Source organism: Mauremys mutica, chromosome 11 (genome assembly GCF_020497125.1).
Source record: "Mauremys mutica isolate MM-2020 ecotype Southern chromosome 11, ASM2049712v1, whole genome shotgun sequence".
In the NCBI taxonomy this organism is placed as follows: domain Eukaryota; kingdom Metazoa; phylum Chordata; order Testudines; family Geoemydidae; genus Mauremys; species Mauremys mutica.
Window position 1 is genome coordinate 75,575,150 of NC_059082.1, and position 18,750 is coordinate 75,593,899.

Consider the following 18,750-nt stretch of genomic DNA (forward strand, 5'->3'; position numbering starts at 1 on the left):
GTACATTAGCTATGCTGTGCAATGGACACCCGCAACAAAAGTCCAGCAAAGCATTTTGGATGGAGATAGCTACAACATGGCTCCTCTCCTCGCTCCTGGCTACTCACATGTACTCCGTGACAGGAGCATTGCTGACTGTATGCGCTGCCGCTGGAATGCTGGTCTCACTGCCATAGCTACTCCCACAGCTATAGAGGCTGGGCATGTGCACCCTGTACAGATTATCGTGGGTTTGTCTGTTCCCTTGCGCAGCAGATTCCTCCTCCCCATCATCATCTGAGCTCCTGTAGGAAAGAAATTTTATCCTAATAGCCTAGAATTGTTAGGTTAGTGGGGCCTGCAAGAAACCAGAGCACATGGTAATCCCAGTAACCTTCTAATCCTCCTCCACACATCCCCCCTAACAGCCAGTCAGCATGTGCTTCAATATGGTAGCATAGATACAGACCCCAGCAAGCACCTCCTCCCCAACCACTAGAGTGACTCAGGCCTCCCACAAATACCATCTGGACTTTCTCAGACTGCAACATTTTCCATATTGTCCCAAAGTCCTTCCCACAGGGCCTGGCAGATAACGCAACTCCACAGCTCCCCCAACCATATAAACTGGAGTGTGGACACACCCAAGAACACTCAGCACTTGTTTAAACAGGGCACTGGTTACAGTATTAACCTAATACCAGGTCTCCCTCATACACCATACTGAAGTTGCACTTTGCCATGCATGTCTATTTCTTGAACTGATTTCCAGAGGTCTTCCATGTGACATACCACAAGATAAGAAGGTTGATTCTGTAGTAGTTCTATACCATGAACTCCCACTGAAGACAATGAGAACTCCATTCAGAGTGGCTACAAAAAAGGTCCCTTTCTACTTCAGTGTGTAGAACAAAAAAATTTTTGGAAGCCAGTGCAGTAGGGCTTAGCTACTGTGGGATTAAGGCATTTTTGCCTAGGCTATTCCTTCCTATCCTAAACAGAGCCCTTGCTACTTTAAATATCTGATTTTGATGTATTTGTTTGGACTATTGTTCTCTTGGGGTCAATGTTCATATCTATACCTTCGGGGTTATAAAAGGTAAGTCTCATCCTACATTTTGTAGGAATGGAAGGATTGATTTGATGAGAAACATGAACTTTATGAACTGAGTTAGTTCTTAGTCACTTTTTTCAAAGGAGACCTGTACATCAAGCTCTATGTAACAATGGTACCACCTTATTCAACAGATCTCCCCTTTGTGTGCAACAGTTATATATTTGTTAAAATCTGCAGATGTATTTTTGCTATTTTTACTCTTACTCTTAAGCCCTGCAGAGCCCCCCAGCTATGAGAGGGGCATCTGAATCTTATTTCTTCCCAGATAACAAAATTGCCTAGTAATTGGAAGAATCTGTTCCATCTGTGTAAACCCAATGAAAACAAGAGATTGGAAGAATTTGCCCTGCAGAACCTTCACTACTAGCAACAATGTATGTGGGGAAAAAAACACTCAGAACACAGATCAAGTTTGCAGTTGGGAGAAAAGTTTGTTAACAGGACACATTTAATATGCAATCAATGAGAAAAATCACTTCTCGGGGCACTGCTACACACCAAACCTTCAGCTGAAGGCCAACTGGAAGTCAAGCAGAATACCCAAGGGAGAAACAGACTAGTAAAACTATTCTCTACCTGCTGATCTTAGATTTCAGAGAAACCACATCTGCTTCTTTTTCCTCTGAGCTGTCTAAACCCAACATACCTTGTTTTTCCCTGGTGCAGTATTCCTTAACCACCTTGATTCCTCTTCCCTCCCTGACATGTAGTCCCACCCCTAGCCAAATGATCTAAAGCAGTGAGCAACCTATCAGGAGCAGACAGCATGCGCCTCCTGTGAGGTTGTCATGAAATGATAATACCTATTTCTTAAACAGCACTTTTCAATCAGATTTCAAAGCGCTTTACAAGAGAGATCAGTACCATTTTCCTCATTTTACAAGATGCATGAATCTCATATTCTGAGCCACACAGTATAGCTCATTATTGTTAGGCCACTGGAGTCGATTTCAGAACAGTGTGTGTTTATCAGAGGCATAGGTGAACACTCGGTTACTCCTCAAACCGAGCCATGTAATTCTGGACTAAGCAGGTGACAGCAACAGAGCTGGTTTATAAATCTGAAGAGACAGACACCAAAACCCCTATATGCCTGGTATGTATATCTTAATCCCTGGAATGTTGTTCTAAATATTTGCAGAAATCAAACCACACTGCTAGAGACAATTTAAGATTTTGTTGATTATAATCAACAATCTAGGATTGCTTTTAGAAAAAAGAAGTGTGAAAGGGAACACTAGGCAGCCTCAAATCCAGACACCACAGTTCCCACTAGCTGAACGCTGTACACATGTTAACACTGGCAAACCCAACAGATTGCAAGTCAGTGTGGACTCCTGCACAGCCTACACCTCTGCTTCAGTTTGGAAGAGGAGATACAGGTATCATTGCCCATCACTTGAATAGGATGGTATGGAAATTTTCAGGCTATCGCAATATTACATCACTGTTGCGCAACTAATTAACCTAATTCCGGCCCTTCCAATCCCCCTTCATGATATTCTCAGTACAGGGATATTGGATACTACACTGGACAAGTCAATTTCTGATAGGAAACATTCCACACTGGCAGGGAGCTGGACCAAACAGAATGACATCTCCAATGTCTATGATTAAAAGACAAGTAATCGCACGTCTTGTCAGTTGCCGTTAGTGTCAGTGCCACAAGGTGACAGTAAAGTTTTACTAAAAGGAGGCAGACACTGTATTTTACCCCTAAGAGAAGCCAGTCCCTGAACTGAGTGCAGAGAGTACAGGTCCCAGCTTGATATATAGACCTGCTGTTTACTGCTGCACATGGAAAGAGCATTAAGACCTCCAGTTGTTTTCTGAAGACATACTGATATATTTCCAAGTGCCCTTTAAACACAAACCAGGAAGGGCAGCCCTCACTACCCCAGGAAGTCTTCCTGATGCATTTGAGTGCCTCTAGTTCTGTACACTGAGCCTTGGACACTTAAAATCACCTAAATCGTATTTAGAACATGAACATTTGTTGACCACCACAGGGTACTTTTCAAACAAATGAAAGCTAAAACGCCAATGCAACATGTTGTACAGAAACCAATGAGAGGACAACTGGCCCTATGACAGATGGACCAATATATCTTAGTCTCATAACATAAGAATGGCCATACTGGGTCAGACCAAAGGTCCATCTAGCCTAGCATCCTGTTTTCTGACAGTGGTCAATGTCAGGAGCCCCAGGGAATGAAGAGAACAGGTAATCAAGTGATCCATCCTGTCGCCAATTCCCAGCTTCTAGCAAACAGGGGTTAGGGACACCATCCCTGCCTGTCCTGGCTAACAGCCGTTGATGGACCTATCCTCCATGAATTTATCTAGTTCTTTTCTGAACCCTGTTCTAGTCTTGGCCTTCAACATCCTCTGGCAAAAAGAGTTCCACAGGTTGACTGAGCATCTCACCTTTAGTTACCACCACTACATATCCACTAGAAATAGCAACAGGTCTCAGATTCCTTTAGTGCCACAAAATAATAGATGTACTTTTCATCTGGTCATCTCATTACTGCTGGGGCCATATCCTGTTCACATTAGTCATGCAGTTAAGTCCCATTGAAGTCAGTGGAATTGAGGGAGTAAGGTGAGCAGGACCTTATCCTCACCACTTCAGGTCTCTCTCCCAGTACTAGGAAAACACCCCTCCCAGTAAATGCGACGAAAGACAATAGATATTGTACAGTTCAAGTATTGCTGTCCTCTGCCACTCTAGAGCTATACCATTAATCTCTAACTCAGACTAATAGAAGTCTCACTATGCACACCATCAAATACCCTCTATGGTGCCTATATTCAGAGTTATACAGTAAAAAGGTTCTGATTTAAACTGACCAAGTTAAGGCCAACAAATCCTCCTCCCTTTGGGCCTACGTTTTATAACATCTTATCCCTCATGATCTTAAAGCACACATGGTAGCTTTCATTAGGAAACAGCTCTAACACCCAACAGTGTGATCTGACTGTATCTAATCCCACTGCTTACCTTTTTTGCTGCCAAGTGTGCGGGACACTGCACACAATGGAACTGAACATGAGAGCCGTGACAAAGGAGAAGAGAACCAGGTAAATGAGCCCTTCCACTCCATCATAGCAGAAGCCTGTCAGAGCCTGGACGTAATCCTAAAGGGAGAAATTAAGCAGAGCCTCTTGGGTCACCATAAAAAGTAACACTGCAATTTCCATATTCCAAAAATCACATCACCTGGATTCTGGCTCACCACCTAAAAACTGAGCCATTTTCCACAATGTAATTTGCTTGGTTTCACTGGACTCAAGGTTTTTAAAAGCTAACCAACACCCTTGTTTTTACACAGGGCTCCATTCAGGAACAGATGTACAGTGTATTCTCAGCCATACATATTAAAAAGGAAGATCAAGATAAGTCTGCCTGTTCCATAGTTTCACTATTACTCATGAAATCAGCAGATGTCAATTTCCAGTTCTGCAGCTCTTCCACCTAGTGCCCCATTACCCTTGTGCACAGCTAGACCTGGACTATAAATTTAACTGTAGAAGTGGAGTAGCAAAGCCAAACCAATGGTCTACTGTATTTTGATGCTCCAGAGAGCTTTGTACTCTGACCTTCAAAGAGCTCAGCACTCTGGGGCTCTCTATCCGCACAAGACAGTGGATATTTGTCAGCTCCAGACACGGATTCTCCATACTCACCAAATGAAGACTACGACAGTCTACCAGTGCAGTCAGGTGCTGCAAATTGATCTCGGTGGAGTTTAGAACCTCCTGTATCCGAGAAAGGTACTCCTGTAAGCAACAAGCTAGAGATTAGTAGAATAAAAGGGCTTTGCAAGAGCTTACTTAGGGCCTCATGTTGAGGGGACACATCCTTTATTCATCCAGTGCTTTCAGAAGGTAAGTTCAAGATGTTTTACCTTGGAGGTGGGGTACTCTCTGATGGCTGACCTGAGCAGCTCCAACACATCATCCTGCATTTCCACCAGGGCTTTGTGACTTCCTGACAGCTTCTATTCAAAATGAACATGAACATGGTCAGTCTTGAGGGGGAAGCCAGGCTATGCACAACAGAGGAATTTAGGAACTGCCATTGCCAAGTACGGAGATATCATCTACGTGACCGGTGATCCAGGGTAAACTAGCAGTGTCTCACAGCTGCAGTGACACTCCACATAACCCACTTCTTCAGCTCTAAAAGCACAGGATGGAATCAGCTTTCTAGTCTGTACTTTTTCTGGTCTCCTCAAATATACACAAATACAGCCAAGGTCAGATTAGGGGGAAAGAAAGTGATTCCACTCAAGCTCCACCTACAATCCCAAGCTCCTCCCACACATAGCAGCTAGATTTTTCTGTAAAAAATTATCAGTAGTGAAATAAAGAAAACGTAGAAAACACACCCCACTAAGGTAAGTTCACACTCTTCAGCAGCATGACCAAAAGCGTCTCTGATGGCATGATGCCACATTTGAAGGAGATTTTAGGCAGGCAGAACGTAGTTACCCAAACTGCATTTTATCTGGAAGATTAACATCTCTGCTCTTGGGAAAAAAGTGCCGCATAAGCAAAAAGTAAACACTATGGTCCTGACCACATCTCATCTGAGCAGCAGCACCTCCAACACCACTGTGTGTGCCTGACCTAAGAAATGTGAACCTCTTATTGCACCAATACCACTTCTCACAGCCCCTGGAAAGTTTCCCAGTCAAGTACTGACCAAATCCAACCCTGCTTCCCTTTGGAGAGCCGAGGAGATCACAACCAGAGATGGCACAACTATAGGCCACAAGCTAAAACCACCATTAGATCTGAAAGTCCTTTCCTTTTACCAAAGAAGGGATGACTCAGCTGAGAAAAGACCTGATGTTTAGACCAAGCTAACAATCTCTAGGACCGATTTATCATTTTAAATCCAGCCTCACTGAAATGCAGCTTGTGGCAACAGAAGGGTGTGAGCTGAGATACTCACCTGCTGAAAGGGGTTTGGATATCCAGCATTACAGGCAAGGTAATAGCGCAGAGTATCTATCAAGAGAGAGACAAATAGAAAATCAGGCTATATTTTTTCCCCACTTTGAGCCTTCTTATGCTTGCTGCAAGGGAAGATTTAATTCTAAGAGCATTAGTAGTGATACGCTGTGTGATAGGCAAAGTGTGAGCGGACCCACTTTCTTCCCTCCTCTGTGGTGTTACGGAGCATGGAAGACACCAAAGGGAAGTTGGCTACATTCTGCAATAAAGGAAAAGCATGCTAAAAGCTGACCCTATTGCATTTTTTCCCCCCAATAAATAGAGTGAGACTTTCCCACCTATGCAGGAAAGTGAGCCATGAGGACAGAACCACCAATGCTGTGCAGAATCAAAGCAGCCACCATACTCGGTGGCACTCAGACAAGACACTGGGCTGGAGTCTGAGATTTGATTTCTGTGATCCTATGTTAGGAGAAAGAATTACACTAACATGGAAGAGAGCGCACACACTGGTGCTTATGCTACACATCTGCAGTAAGCACAGCTGCCTGAACACATTTTTACACAAGAGAAAGAAAGGAGACATCTTTGCAACATGGATTTACTCTGCCTTACTTGAAGGAGCAGCTGGTTATTAAACAGTACTCTGTGGAGGGGACGGGGGGGGAGGCGCACAGCCTGGAAAGTGCCTGAGGAAGAAATGGAGGCTGGAGCTGCAGAATGGAAGACTTCTAGCATAAATTAGAGATGAATCATACTCTTCCCTTACTAGCATTTGCACACTTATTAAAACCCAGCTTTTAACATGCACTGTTTCTTTCATACCTCTCTCCTTGCTTGCTCAGAAAGGTGCTTTCTGCACATAGCCAACAGAGTTTACTGCAGGTTTTACCCACAGGAAAACTCCTCCTGCAGTGGAGCATGCCAGGGTACTGGAAACAGGGGTGGTTCTTGCGAACAAGGCAATATCACCAGACTTCCTCATAGAACCCCTAAACATTACTGAAACTTGCCCTGTGCTAAAAATCAGCCTCTGACAGAGTCATGCCCTGCCAGCTAACCCCAATACAGTGGCCACCACTAGCTGGGAAATACATTTAGCCCTATACATTTACAGGTCAGCCTGTCAAATGCATGGAAATGTAGTCCTGATCCTTCTTTTTAGGGTACGCCGGATACCCACCTAGACCTCTACAAGGGCTTACCAGTTTGAGGGATGGAGAAATTAGCACATGCAAGTTACACATCAGGATTCCCTTAAGCCATCCTTGATGAGGCCACAGAGGGGATTTTTGTAAATGACCCTTTATCTTTCCACAACTCCGATCCCTTCAGACTCCTTTTTAACCTGTTTGCAGATCTCAGTTCCTCTCCAGCATTCATTTTGCCAACCTCTCTTGCCTCTTCTCAGAATGGAAGGCAGTTTAGAATAGCCATGCATAAAACAGACGACTCTTCTCTCCCACACACAAAAATAATAATTGGGGCATTTTGCAGATTGATCTTTTTCCTACACACTATGAAGACTCATTGAGAGAGAAGTGACTTTTCCAACTACTCCTCACTATGGGGCTCAAAAGGAAAAACAGAAAAAGTAAAAGCCGTGTGAGGGAGCCAACAAGTAAGACGAGTAGGCCTGCTCCTGCTGCACTTACCATCAATATTGCATGCACCTTTCATTGTGCCTGTATGCACACTGGGACTGAGCGGTACAACGCAGCTTGTCAGCTCCTGCATGCTAGCAATGGAACCTGACAGCTGTTATTTATAATTCATTAGCCTACTTTGGGACTGCTTCCACCAGCTGCTCCAGCTCTCCCCATTGAATTTTGCTCTGGGACGACTTATCTACAGCTCAGCCGAGCCATTAAACAGCAATTAGTAAAAACCGGGCAGATAATAGGATAGCGTGTGCTACTGAATGGATCATGCCACGAGTGGATTGTGCGCACACTCTGAATCAGAAGGGATTGCTTATTCCCGGCCTACATTAGCAAATAGACCTTTCCTGAGCAAGAATATCATACATAGTCCACAGTACCCTCAAGTTGGGGAAAAAACAGCCCAGTGACTGCCAGATGGAACAGCACCAAGTTGCACAATCCCCACCATGCCCATGAAGCTTCACATGGCAAACTGTCCAAAAGCTTCCCAGTCATATTTTGGACACTGTGGGCCTGGCATCAGAGTTTACTGGCTTCAATTCATGTGATTACTAGTGCTCTGTTCAGAAGTGAATTTCTTCCCCATCCACCCCCATCTCTGGATTGTGGCATCCTAACTACTAGCTCCTTTTGGTGGTAAGACATTAGAACCTACTGACTTACCCATTTTATGAGAGATATCTAAACTGCCAGTCATTTAGTCTGGCAAAGATTGTAGGAGTAGATTCTTTACTGCACTGAGCACAGCTCTGCTGCAGGGAAGAAGTGGGGAAGCCTGCTGAGAAGCCAGTTGCGGCTCCCAGTGCAAGTTTGAGATCTGCTCCAAACTATGGACTTGCATAAAATCCCTAAATCACCCCATGCTAGCCAAGGACAGATATTAAAGTGCTCTGCTCCTGCCACACTCGCTTTCCAGCCCCTCACTCCCTCCCTCCACCCCCTCCAGCAACCCCTTATGCTGGCATTCAGCTGGGTTCAACCTTGTTATAGGCTGAAACTGAGGTGTGAATGCTCCCTTCATTTAAGACTGCTGCAAGGGACAGATAAGGGGCCACACCTAAAATAAGGTTTCAGAGTAGCAGCCGTGTTAGTCTGTATCCGCAAAAAGAACAGGAGTACTTGTGGCACCTTAAAGACTAACAAATTTATTTTAGCATGAGCTTTCATGAGCTGCAGCTCACTTCTTCGGATGCATAGAATGGAACACACAGACAGGGGATATTTCCACCTTTTCATGTTCTCTGTATGTATAAATATCCCCTGTCTGTGTGTTCCATTCTATGCATCCGAAGAAGTGAGCTGCAGCTCACGAAAGCTCATGCTAAAATAAATTTGTTAGTCTTTAAGGTGCCACAAGTACTCCTGTTCTTTTTACCTAAAATAAGGCTGAACGAACATAGGCAGGGGGTAGAATAGGCCAGCAGAGGTTAAGCTTCCCCTGTGGTGCAGCGGCCGACACTCTGACTTTCAGAGCACAGATGCCTGGGTCATGGTGGCCCCCCTCCGTCTGCTGCATCCCTCCTACTGGTGAGCAGCAAGTGGTAATTAGGGATACCTGGGGGCAGTTAACAAGTTGGGTGGGGTGAGCACTCGGCTCAGGGAGAGGGGTGGAGAGGGCAAGTGGCAGGGACCTCGCGGGGAAGAGGGGTGTGGAGGAGAGGAGGGATGAGTGCGGCAGGCAGTGGGGGCCTAGGGGCAGGGATGGAGTCACAGTCCGGGCACCAGGGGAGCTTTCAGCACTAGGGCCGGTCTCCCCAAATGCGGGAGGCACACAATCGCCCTTGTGAATGAAGTCTGCCCAGAAACTAGCACCACGGGGGCATAGGGTTCCACTGGATATTTTTCTGAGAACAAGCATGTATGCAAACACATACAGGTTGAAAGAAGTTTGAGCATGTAAGTGGAGAAACTGCTCCTTTTGTTCTTGGTTTCGCCTGCATTCAGAGAAGCAGGACTTGGTCTATTCCTTATAAACAAACACAACTGCATCCAAGAAAATACCAGACTCCATCATCAATTTTTATTTCCAACTGGAACACTCCCAGTTTGACTAGTTGCTCTGGTCCAAAAGGGGTAACGGTGACAAAGTTTTCATACACAAGGGGAATTCTCCCATGACATCTGTCCAGAATACAGCCCTCCAATTCTGTCAGCTGCCATAAGCACATTGATGGCAACTTCATCGGTTCTCAAATGTCATCTTTCCACCCCTTCAGGGGACATGTCAGTTTAGTTTTATCCTTTCAGCCAACCCCTAAAGTCTGGAGGTGGTTTTTGGAAACTGGCCATTAAGCTGTTTCCAAGGGAAGGGTCATACTTGCAGCTGCTTGTGCCTGCTGCTGCTGGCAGCAATCCTCCTGACCCACTTTCTATGGGAAAAGGAAGATAAAGAGCAGAAATAAGGCAAGGGAACAATTTGATAAAAGCGTCAATTGAAATCCTCCCTAGAAAGGAAATTGAAACAGGCTACCAGCAACAAATTAACTTTAATCTGCTAGAACCTGCTTCTCACTTCTGCATATGTAGAAGCCTTACAGTTCATAATTTTATAATGTGATGGTGTTGAAGCCCAGGAGAATTGCAGTATGGCCTCTGGGTATGCACCTTAAAACCAGAGGGAATCCTGTATGCTAGGATGGACAGAGAACAAGCAGCATGGGCTGTTTACAAAAGGTCACTTTTGTTAAATAGAGTCAGACGTTGGCCCAAGTGGCTTGCCATAAACCTGCAACTCTTCGGCCATTCCTCACATTTACCTCACTGGTCTCTCTCTGCATTTCACATACTGTGCTCTGAAGAGATCATAGTAAGAAGATGCACTGTCTCCATTCTGTTTCGTTACTGGGAACTGTGGAAGTTTCAGTGGCGATAATTAAAATGGGAGAAAGTAGCTTCCCCCCCTCCCCCCCCCAGTAGCCATACTGCCCAAGTGGTATTGTCACATTCCCACTTACTATCTAGTTTCCTTAGAACTAGGGATGGACAGAAAAGGGAGGTTTTGCATGGTATTTATACAGCTTTTGAATAGAAGGTTTCAACCTCACTCAAGTGGGGGGGGGGGGGAAGAGGAAGGCAAGCGGAAGTCAAACTTTTGGTTAGAAAAAGGACTAAGTTAAACATCAGTCAACCCGATTGCTGTTTGACTTGCTAATTAGCTGAAGCTTTTTAAGGGCAAGTCAGTGAAACCACAAAGTGGAATCTGGGTTCTAAACTTGGTGAACAACAAAAACAAAAACCCATTCATAGCTCTGAAGACTCAACTGTGTCTATGAACCCCATACAAACACCAGTAGTGGCAACAAACTGCGGCACCTCCTGCCCCATGCCTCAACCCTGACTATCTCCAGGGTTCATTCAGTCTGGTTTCTGTGCTGAGATAGTCAGTAAGAGGCCATCTAGGCTAGCAATTTTTGCAACATGAACATCTGCCCACTAATAACTGATGAAAGCCAAATTCACTTCACACTGACCACTGAACAGCAAGATATTCACAGCTTTCAGTCTCTGCCAAACTTGACTGGATTTGAGGTGAAAAGCTCCATTACCCACCCCCTAAGCAATGTAGTCCCTCAGATAAGATAGTCTGATTCAGATGCAGCGAGCCAGTAAAATAATCTGGAGAGAAGTCTTTTTTGGCTAAAGAGATTACACCTTTTTATTTAATGTGATGTAATAAATCATTTGGTAGTAACAATATCAGAGAAAGGGAATGAGGCTAGAAGATGGCCTCCTGCTTTAAGAATAAACATGTTGGCTGCACCATGGCTTTTTTTTTTAAACTAGCAAAAAAAGGTGATTATCTAGTCAGTGTTCAATTCCATTGGCTCTCTCTCAATTAATGAATACCAGATAAGCCAGACACACACTAGCCTCACACAAAATGATTAAGTTTCTCTCCTCTTCTAGGAGATTTGTTTTAAGAATTCTGGTCCATTTTTTGCAGCAGTAAATAAACTGGAGTCTTCCCTTTAGCTCAAGAGTGGTGACAATAGTGATGCTTTTAATCAGATTATTTCCAGTGCCATTAGTTCTGCTTAGATTTGAAAACTGCTGAAAATACTAACACAGAAGCAGTTTTAGTCCTGCTGCCCAGCTTCTCCAGGAAAATACCCCCTTCTCCTAGAAAGGGCCTGCAATTTACACACAAGTTATTGCATCAAATAAATGAACCTAGGCCACACAGCTACATGGACAACCTTGGACTGCCTGCCATGTCAGCAGGGCTGGGAGGCTGCCTTCTTAGCCCTCTGACTGAAGAAAAACGGGGAGGTGACCTGGCATTACCAAGACTCTGCTTAAATTTGGATGGGGCACTGATTAAGTTCCAAGAAGGGAGCCTTATCTAGGCATCAGCCAAATAGACTGTTTCAAGGGCAAATACCTGTAAGGGTGATAAAGCCCACTGGGATCCAGAGTTTCTTTCATCCTTGAACTAACAAATAGGGTACAAGTACTGAAGACAAGTAAACAAAATAAGGGATATTATGAACTTAACCTTTCTGTTGGAAAAAAACAACATTTACCTAGCATGGTTAGGAGTAATGCAGAACAGGACGATAGCCAAAGGATTAGTACAAAGTAAGCCTCCTGGGAGAAGAGAGAATCTTTTCCTAGTTGGTGTTCTTTGCACTACACACTTTGTATACAGTTGTTTTCACTGCTTCTTTTGCATAGTTAGCTAGTCTCCCCACCATTTAAAAAAAATGGTGACTATTCTGAATATACTGGTGTGTAAGGGAAGATTTCCCAGTATTACACTCGTTAGAGAGGTCAGCATTTATTTTGCGGAACTTAGGGAGATGAATTAAACCTTCCATCAAAGTTTGGTGTCACATGGATGCACTAGTGCAGTTATGATGTAATGTGTCTTTCATACCTGGCATTACTAAAAATGTTTTCTAGGTTATATTTCTGATATCACACTTATAATCCTGCAGGAGGCACTTCATGAGTCCAAAAATTGTCAGAAGTTAAAAACGGACATACAGACATATTTGCATTCCTTTGTCTGGATATTGGAGGCAATGATTAGTGTCTTCCTCATTGCAATTTTATATTTAAGAAAATTACTAGAGAAGAAAGAAGAAATAGACTAAAGAGAGAGTCCTGCTTCAAGCTGATGATACGCCTTAAGTTACTGTTTTTAGATGCACCCTTGCTGGTGCACATCACACACTTGATAATGAGGACAAGGGCTATCTGCCTAGCACCCTGGAAATAGGAATAGGAAATGCAGTTGCAGAACTCGTAGGAAGAGACTAAACTTGCATCACTTCAAGTTTAGTCTCTTCCTTGTGTTTAGCCATTTCCTCCATGCAGTCCAATGTGATGGAATGCTCAGGAATGAAGCCATTAAGACCAACTCATTGCTTAAAAAGGGAGAGGGAGCTCATGAACAAATTAAATCACCTCCCATGAGCCTTGGGTGATCTTTTAGTGACCCAGTACAGAACAGGCCACACTGCTAACTACAATCTCATGGCAAAGCCTGTAGTTCCTACTCCCTTCAGTGTCCCATTTAGACCCATCTACTAGCCTTATGGAACCTTCAGAACTGCTATGCTAAACTTAGTTGTGCTGGCACAACCAACTATGATACCCATTTAACTGAAGGGTCTGCTGCCCCTATTGAGGAGAAGCAGAAGCTTCAACCAGCAGCAGGAATCTTAACCTCCAAAGCAATTATTCAGTTTGGGAAAATTAACAGGCTCCAATCAGGCAAGGTCAAGTGAAAGAGGAACATACAAGGTGCCTCCTGAGGGTGAATTCCTTTGCTTTTTCAGGGTTATCTTCACCATTATCAATGAGCTATTAAACTGGTTCCCAGTACCGTACCCATGCTGTAACTGCATACAGCTGAATCAGTGAACAGTCAGGAATAGCTGTTTCCCGTCTACCCATTTGTCACCTTTAGTGAAAATTAAGAGCAGCTGCCTAGTGTCTAAAGTCAGTCTTGGTCATCTTTTCAATTGAGAGATCATTCTCATTTTGCACAGGCCTGGATCACTGTGCAAAGAAATGAAATAAGGCAATGAGTTCACTGTGATTACAGGGCTCCTGTAGTTAAGACTTCTATAAACAAAGGAGCTGGAATCCCTTCCTTCCTTTCCCACAGTGTTTGATCAATAAGGCATTCCAAGATTGAGACTGAGGGTGAGAATATTAACAGACTGTTTTACACAGAATTTTACCTCCTTCCACAAACATTTCCTGTTTCCAATCTCTGAACCACCAGCCATCAGCAGAGTAATGTTTCTAATTCCTTATCAGTTTCACAGTACTCTGTTAATAGCAGAGAGACAGATATAAAACAGCAACACACAGCCAGAAGGCTGGGATTTGGAGCTTTATACTTATAAAACTTCTTTAAAATGTTTCATAAAACAAAACTAAAGCTGCATAGTTGTTAACATCTCCCTTTACAGGCCAATCCTAGTTGCTCCCTAGAATTATGTTTGACCATAAAAGAGAGCAGAACTTTGGGAGTGAGGGATAGCTCAGTGGTTTGAGCACTGGCCTGCTAAACCCAGGGTTGTGAGCTCAATCCTTGAGGGGGCCACTTAGGGATCTGGGGCAAAATCAGTACTTGGTCCTGCTAGTGAAGGCAGGGGGCTGGATTTGATGATCTTTCAGGGTCCCTTCCAGCTCTATGAGATATCTCCATATATATATTTTGACTCAGAGCATAAGATAATTATCAAAGCAGCATAGGGTCAGGTTAACTATCTCACCCAGCCCTAAAGATCCCTCTTCTTTAGGTTGAGATCAGAATCACATACCAACTGAATAGCCAGCCACTGCTCTCCAGAGGCTCATACAGCAATCAGTTCCTCTACCTACTACTGAATCATAGTTCTGAGCAGCAGTTTAACAATGTGTACTTTTAGCTACTGGGGCTCAAATTGGAGGCCCCACTCATTTTACTATACTCCTCCATCTAGATTGGGAGTGACAAATCCACAAGCCATTAAAGCACCGCTTACTTAACGTGCTCCATTATTCCTTTGTCATGAGGGTGTCATGGTGTGCGGCTGCTAAGTGTAATAAAAGTGGCATGAGCTCTTGCTTCCCATGGCTATGAGGTATTTATGCAATGACCCCAAGGCAGGAAAACCTTGATTGCAGTAACCATTTATTTGTTTTCAGGAAGATTTGCAGGATTTATTTGGAGGGTGGGCTGAGAAGGTCAAAGGTGACATTTTCTATTTACCTGGCTGAACCCTTCTATTTTAAAAGCAGATGAGAATTAACGACAACAAAAGCTGTATAAATAGGTTAGCTTGTAAAACTAGGCTGCCAGTTGGACTATGTTCTCTAGAACCCACACAAAGTCTTGCAAGGAGTCCAACACTTAATGTAAACATCACTTTTTGCTAGAGTGCAACTATCCAAATGATCAAAATATTTTAAGGAATACTATTTTCATACTTCAGCTTGCAACCTGGCGTCTCCGGTAAATCCTTTTACACAAATGTAATCGCTCCTAATACAGGATAAGTACACGAATTAGGATGATTCTGGTACAACAATCAGCACTGGAATGAGAACAAAACCGGCACTAAGTAGTCGAAGTTAAACACTGTATTCTGGGAGGGAAATTCATACTACTCTCTGCAATGCTGTTTTGGCCTGTTTGGCTGCTGAACTGAATATGAGAGGGTCCAGTTTACATTCACAACCAGAAGAAATAGAATCTCCTTTAATAAAAAAAAAAATCTTGGATGCTAGGAAGTATGGAAACAGCCAACAGAAGTCTAAACCCCAAATTCAGATTTCCTGCATCTATGAATGTCCATTCACAGCTAAAAAGAATTAAGAGACAGAATGAAAAAGGAGAGGTCACTGAATATGCGTCTGAAAGAAAAAAAATTTTTTTGGGGGTGGGGGGGAGGTTCCTGTAGGGTCTTGGCTTTTCAGATCCTGAATTGTCTCTGCTTTCCCCAGCATTTTATCTCTGCCTCAAATACTAGGCCACCAGCTCTACCCTCAGTGCCAGCTTCTGCTACTACGCTGAGTATCTGAGCCAGTCACAATCCTAGTACTTACCAGTACTGAGCACTGCATGATCCTCCACCATTTTAGAGATGTAGGCATCAGGGTTAACACAGAAGTCACTGGAGCCCTGGAGAGAAGAAAAAGGAACGTCAATTAACCATACAAAGGCTCAGCCATATCTATGTCAGGGAATCCTCCATTAGAGACTCTCGAGTTTGGGGATATGCCAGAAGTCAGGCCCCATAAGTCATCTCTCTCACCAACCTCCCGCCAGAAGCAGTTTCTACAGATCTATTGCCCAGCCTTGCCGCAGAGTGGAGTTGGGATACTAGCTAGCAAACTGCACTATGGAGGTATAGTTTCTGAACCTGTTTCACGTGTTATTTACTAGAACAGCTACTGAAAACCAGAAGTCCTGTGAAGACACAAGCACTGGGAGTCATTTATTCATGTGCCCAATAAATCTGCAGTGTGGGGTGTGGGAAAATTGGACCAGAGCCACTTACCACTGCAACAGCCAACTCCAGACCCAAGGATCCCCAACTGACAATTAGAGCAAGCACCCCTAGAAGACACACCCTGCAAAAGGAACAAGAGAGATAAGATGGCTGATATATTGGCTCCAATTCAAACACCCAAATGCTTTAAACAAGGGCTTCTTGGAATTCAAAAGTAATAACCAGTTTTCATTTGTGTAATTAGCAATGTGAAAGAGACAGTCCTAGCGTCTTGTATACAAATTGTATTTGGAATACAAAACCCTGCATACCAGCACGCATTACTTACACTAAGAACGAAGCAGTCCAGGGCCATAGTAACCAAAAGTAGTAAATCTAAGAGGATACAGGCCACTGAACAACATTTGATTGGAAGCCTCCCCCCCACAGGCCTCTATCCAGTTCCTAGCAGGACACCGACAGCAAGGCAATCAAGGATTAAATGGGCACAGAGACTAGAAGCAGCCCTTAGAAGCACATTGGCAAGGAGATGTTTGTATTCCTGTCATCTGTGCTGGATCTACTCTTTGGGGAGAAGACTGCTGTTTTAAATAATGCTAATCTGGCATCTCATGAGAACAAGGATGTAAAAGTATTTGAATTCCTAAAGTAGAGAGGATACAAGCAAGGGAGGCATGTCCAGTGTTACACACTAACAGGCATGACTGGATCCCACAAAAAGCCCCTTCCCCCTCCCACCACCCCCTTCATTACTGGTCTTTAAACTTGCTAGTGGAAGTAAATAGGGGATGGGGAAGAGACCAGATCTACCTGGAAAGTTACTCCACGTTTTAGATATCACCCCCTTCCCAAGCTGTCCTATTAGATTTTCCAAATCCTCCTCTGATCTATCCAAGTACTGCCCTTCACCTAACCTACCTAGTCAGACCGTTTTGCAGCATCATAGATTTTCCACTGCTCTTTGAAAATGACAGACAACAGGACTTTTGATCTAAATAGTAAAAATCTGAATAAGATTTCTGAAATAAATTGGGCAGTCAGCATTCAGACACTGCTGGGCAGCTTTTCAGCATGGTGCTTGTGGATGGCAAAAGGGAGTTCTGAAATTCATTCCTTACATATGGTCCTGATGTTCCACCCCCAAACAAAGCTAGTGGGCTCCACCACAGTCAGTCAATTCCTAGTCTTCCTGGTGTCAAGTACTCAGAGAAGCAAAGGAAATAAGATCCAACGCACAGTGTATCAGCCCACAGCTCAGTCAGAAAAGAGTTAACATCTATTACATGCTAGATTCATAGATTCCTTGGCCAGAAGGGATCATTGTGATCCTCTAGTCTGACCTCCTGTATAACACAGGCCCTAGAACTTTCAAGAGTAAATATTTTGGGAACTAGAGCATCTCTCTCTTAGAAAAACATCCAACTTTGGTTTTAAATTTGCCCGTGATGAAGACTCCAGCAGGACCCTGAGTAAATTGTTCCAATGGCTAATTACTCACACTGTTACAAGTTTACACCTTATTTCCAAACTGAATGTGTCTAGCTTCAACTTCCAGCCATTGGATTGAGTTATGCCTTTCTCTGCTAGACTGAAGAGCTTAGGAACAAATATTTGTTCCCTACATAGATATGTATAAACTGTAATTAACCCCTAAACCTTCTCTTTGGTAAGATACAAACCCTCTAGCAAGAGATACTTTCACACCTCCAAAAAACCCATCAGTTCTCCCAGTTTAAGAGAAACCTAGTGTCATAAACAGATAGTTAAGGGTTAAGGTCTGTTTTACCTGTAAAGGGTTAACATGTAGTACCTGGTGACCACCTGACCAGAGGACCAATCAGAGATAAGATTTTTTCAAATCTCTGTGGAGGGAAGCCTTTGTCTGTGTGAGAACTGGTTTTGGATCTAACAGAAGACAGTCATGCCTCCAAGTTCTCCTGGAGTAGTTTCTACTAATTAATAGTGAGTATTAATTAGAAAGGCGAATTAGTCTTATGGTTTGATTTCTATATTTGCAATTGTGTGTTTGCTAAAGGAAATGCTTTATTCCTGTTTGCTGATATTGCTTTTACTGAGAAAGAGAGAGGATTCTCTCCAGAACTTAGCAAGGTTATACCCTATGAGTGCCCAGCTTGGATTCATAGAGATTCTATATTTTCTTTTGTTCTCTTAATAAATTCTTTTCTTTTCTTTGGACTTGGTTAATTCCTTCCCTTGGGGAAATTCAGGGGAAGGGGAGGGGGAAGTGGGCTGCTTCCCTGTGTGTAGAGATTCAAGGCGTTTGAATCCAGGCACCTCTGTCTCCAGAGCAGGCTGGAGAGAGGGAGGAGGGGGGAGGTTCCTCCTCTGTGAATTGATCTGTGTTCCCAAGGGGGGAAACAGGGGTGTCCCGGCCCACGGAATTGACCGGGTGGTGGCAGCCGAAGGGGAGACCTACCCTAGGATTTTGGGGTGGGGGGAAGACATGCGGGTCCTCACTTTGAAACCGCCCAGTTTCAAGTGAGGGTAGACTCCTGACATGGTGGCAGTGGTGTTTCGGACCCAGAGAGAGAGGCAAGGCTTTTCTACCAGA

The 18,750-nt window shown here is 43.8% G+C and overlaps 1 protein-coding gene across 1 annotated transcript in view; it reads right to left on the reverse strand.

Annotated features, from left to right (window-relative positions):
• The window catches only part of TTYH3 (tweety family member 3), a 105,006-nt gene that overhangs the window by 15,080 nt on the left and 71,176 nt on the right, over positions 1-18,750 (reverse strand). Inside the window, exons 6-12 of the mRNA XM_044980682.1 lie at positions 16,227-16,299; positions 15,772-15,847; positions 6,060-6,115; positions 5,008-5,100; positions 4,787-4,879; positions 4,101-4,237; positions 108-284 (exon numbers count right to left, since the gene is read on the reverse strand). Coding sequence (XP_044836617.1) covers positions 108-284; positions 4,101-4,237; positions 4,787-4,879; positions 5,008-5,100; positions 6,060-6,115; positions 15,772-15,847; positions 16,227-16,299 — 705 coding nt within the window. The remainder of the gene's footprint in view (positions 1-107; positions 285-4,100; positions 4,238-4,786; positions 4,880-5,007; positions 5,101-6,059; positions 6,116-15,771; positions 15,848-16,226; positions 16,300-18,750) is intronic.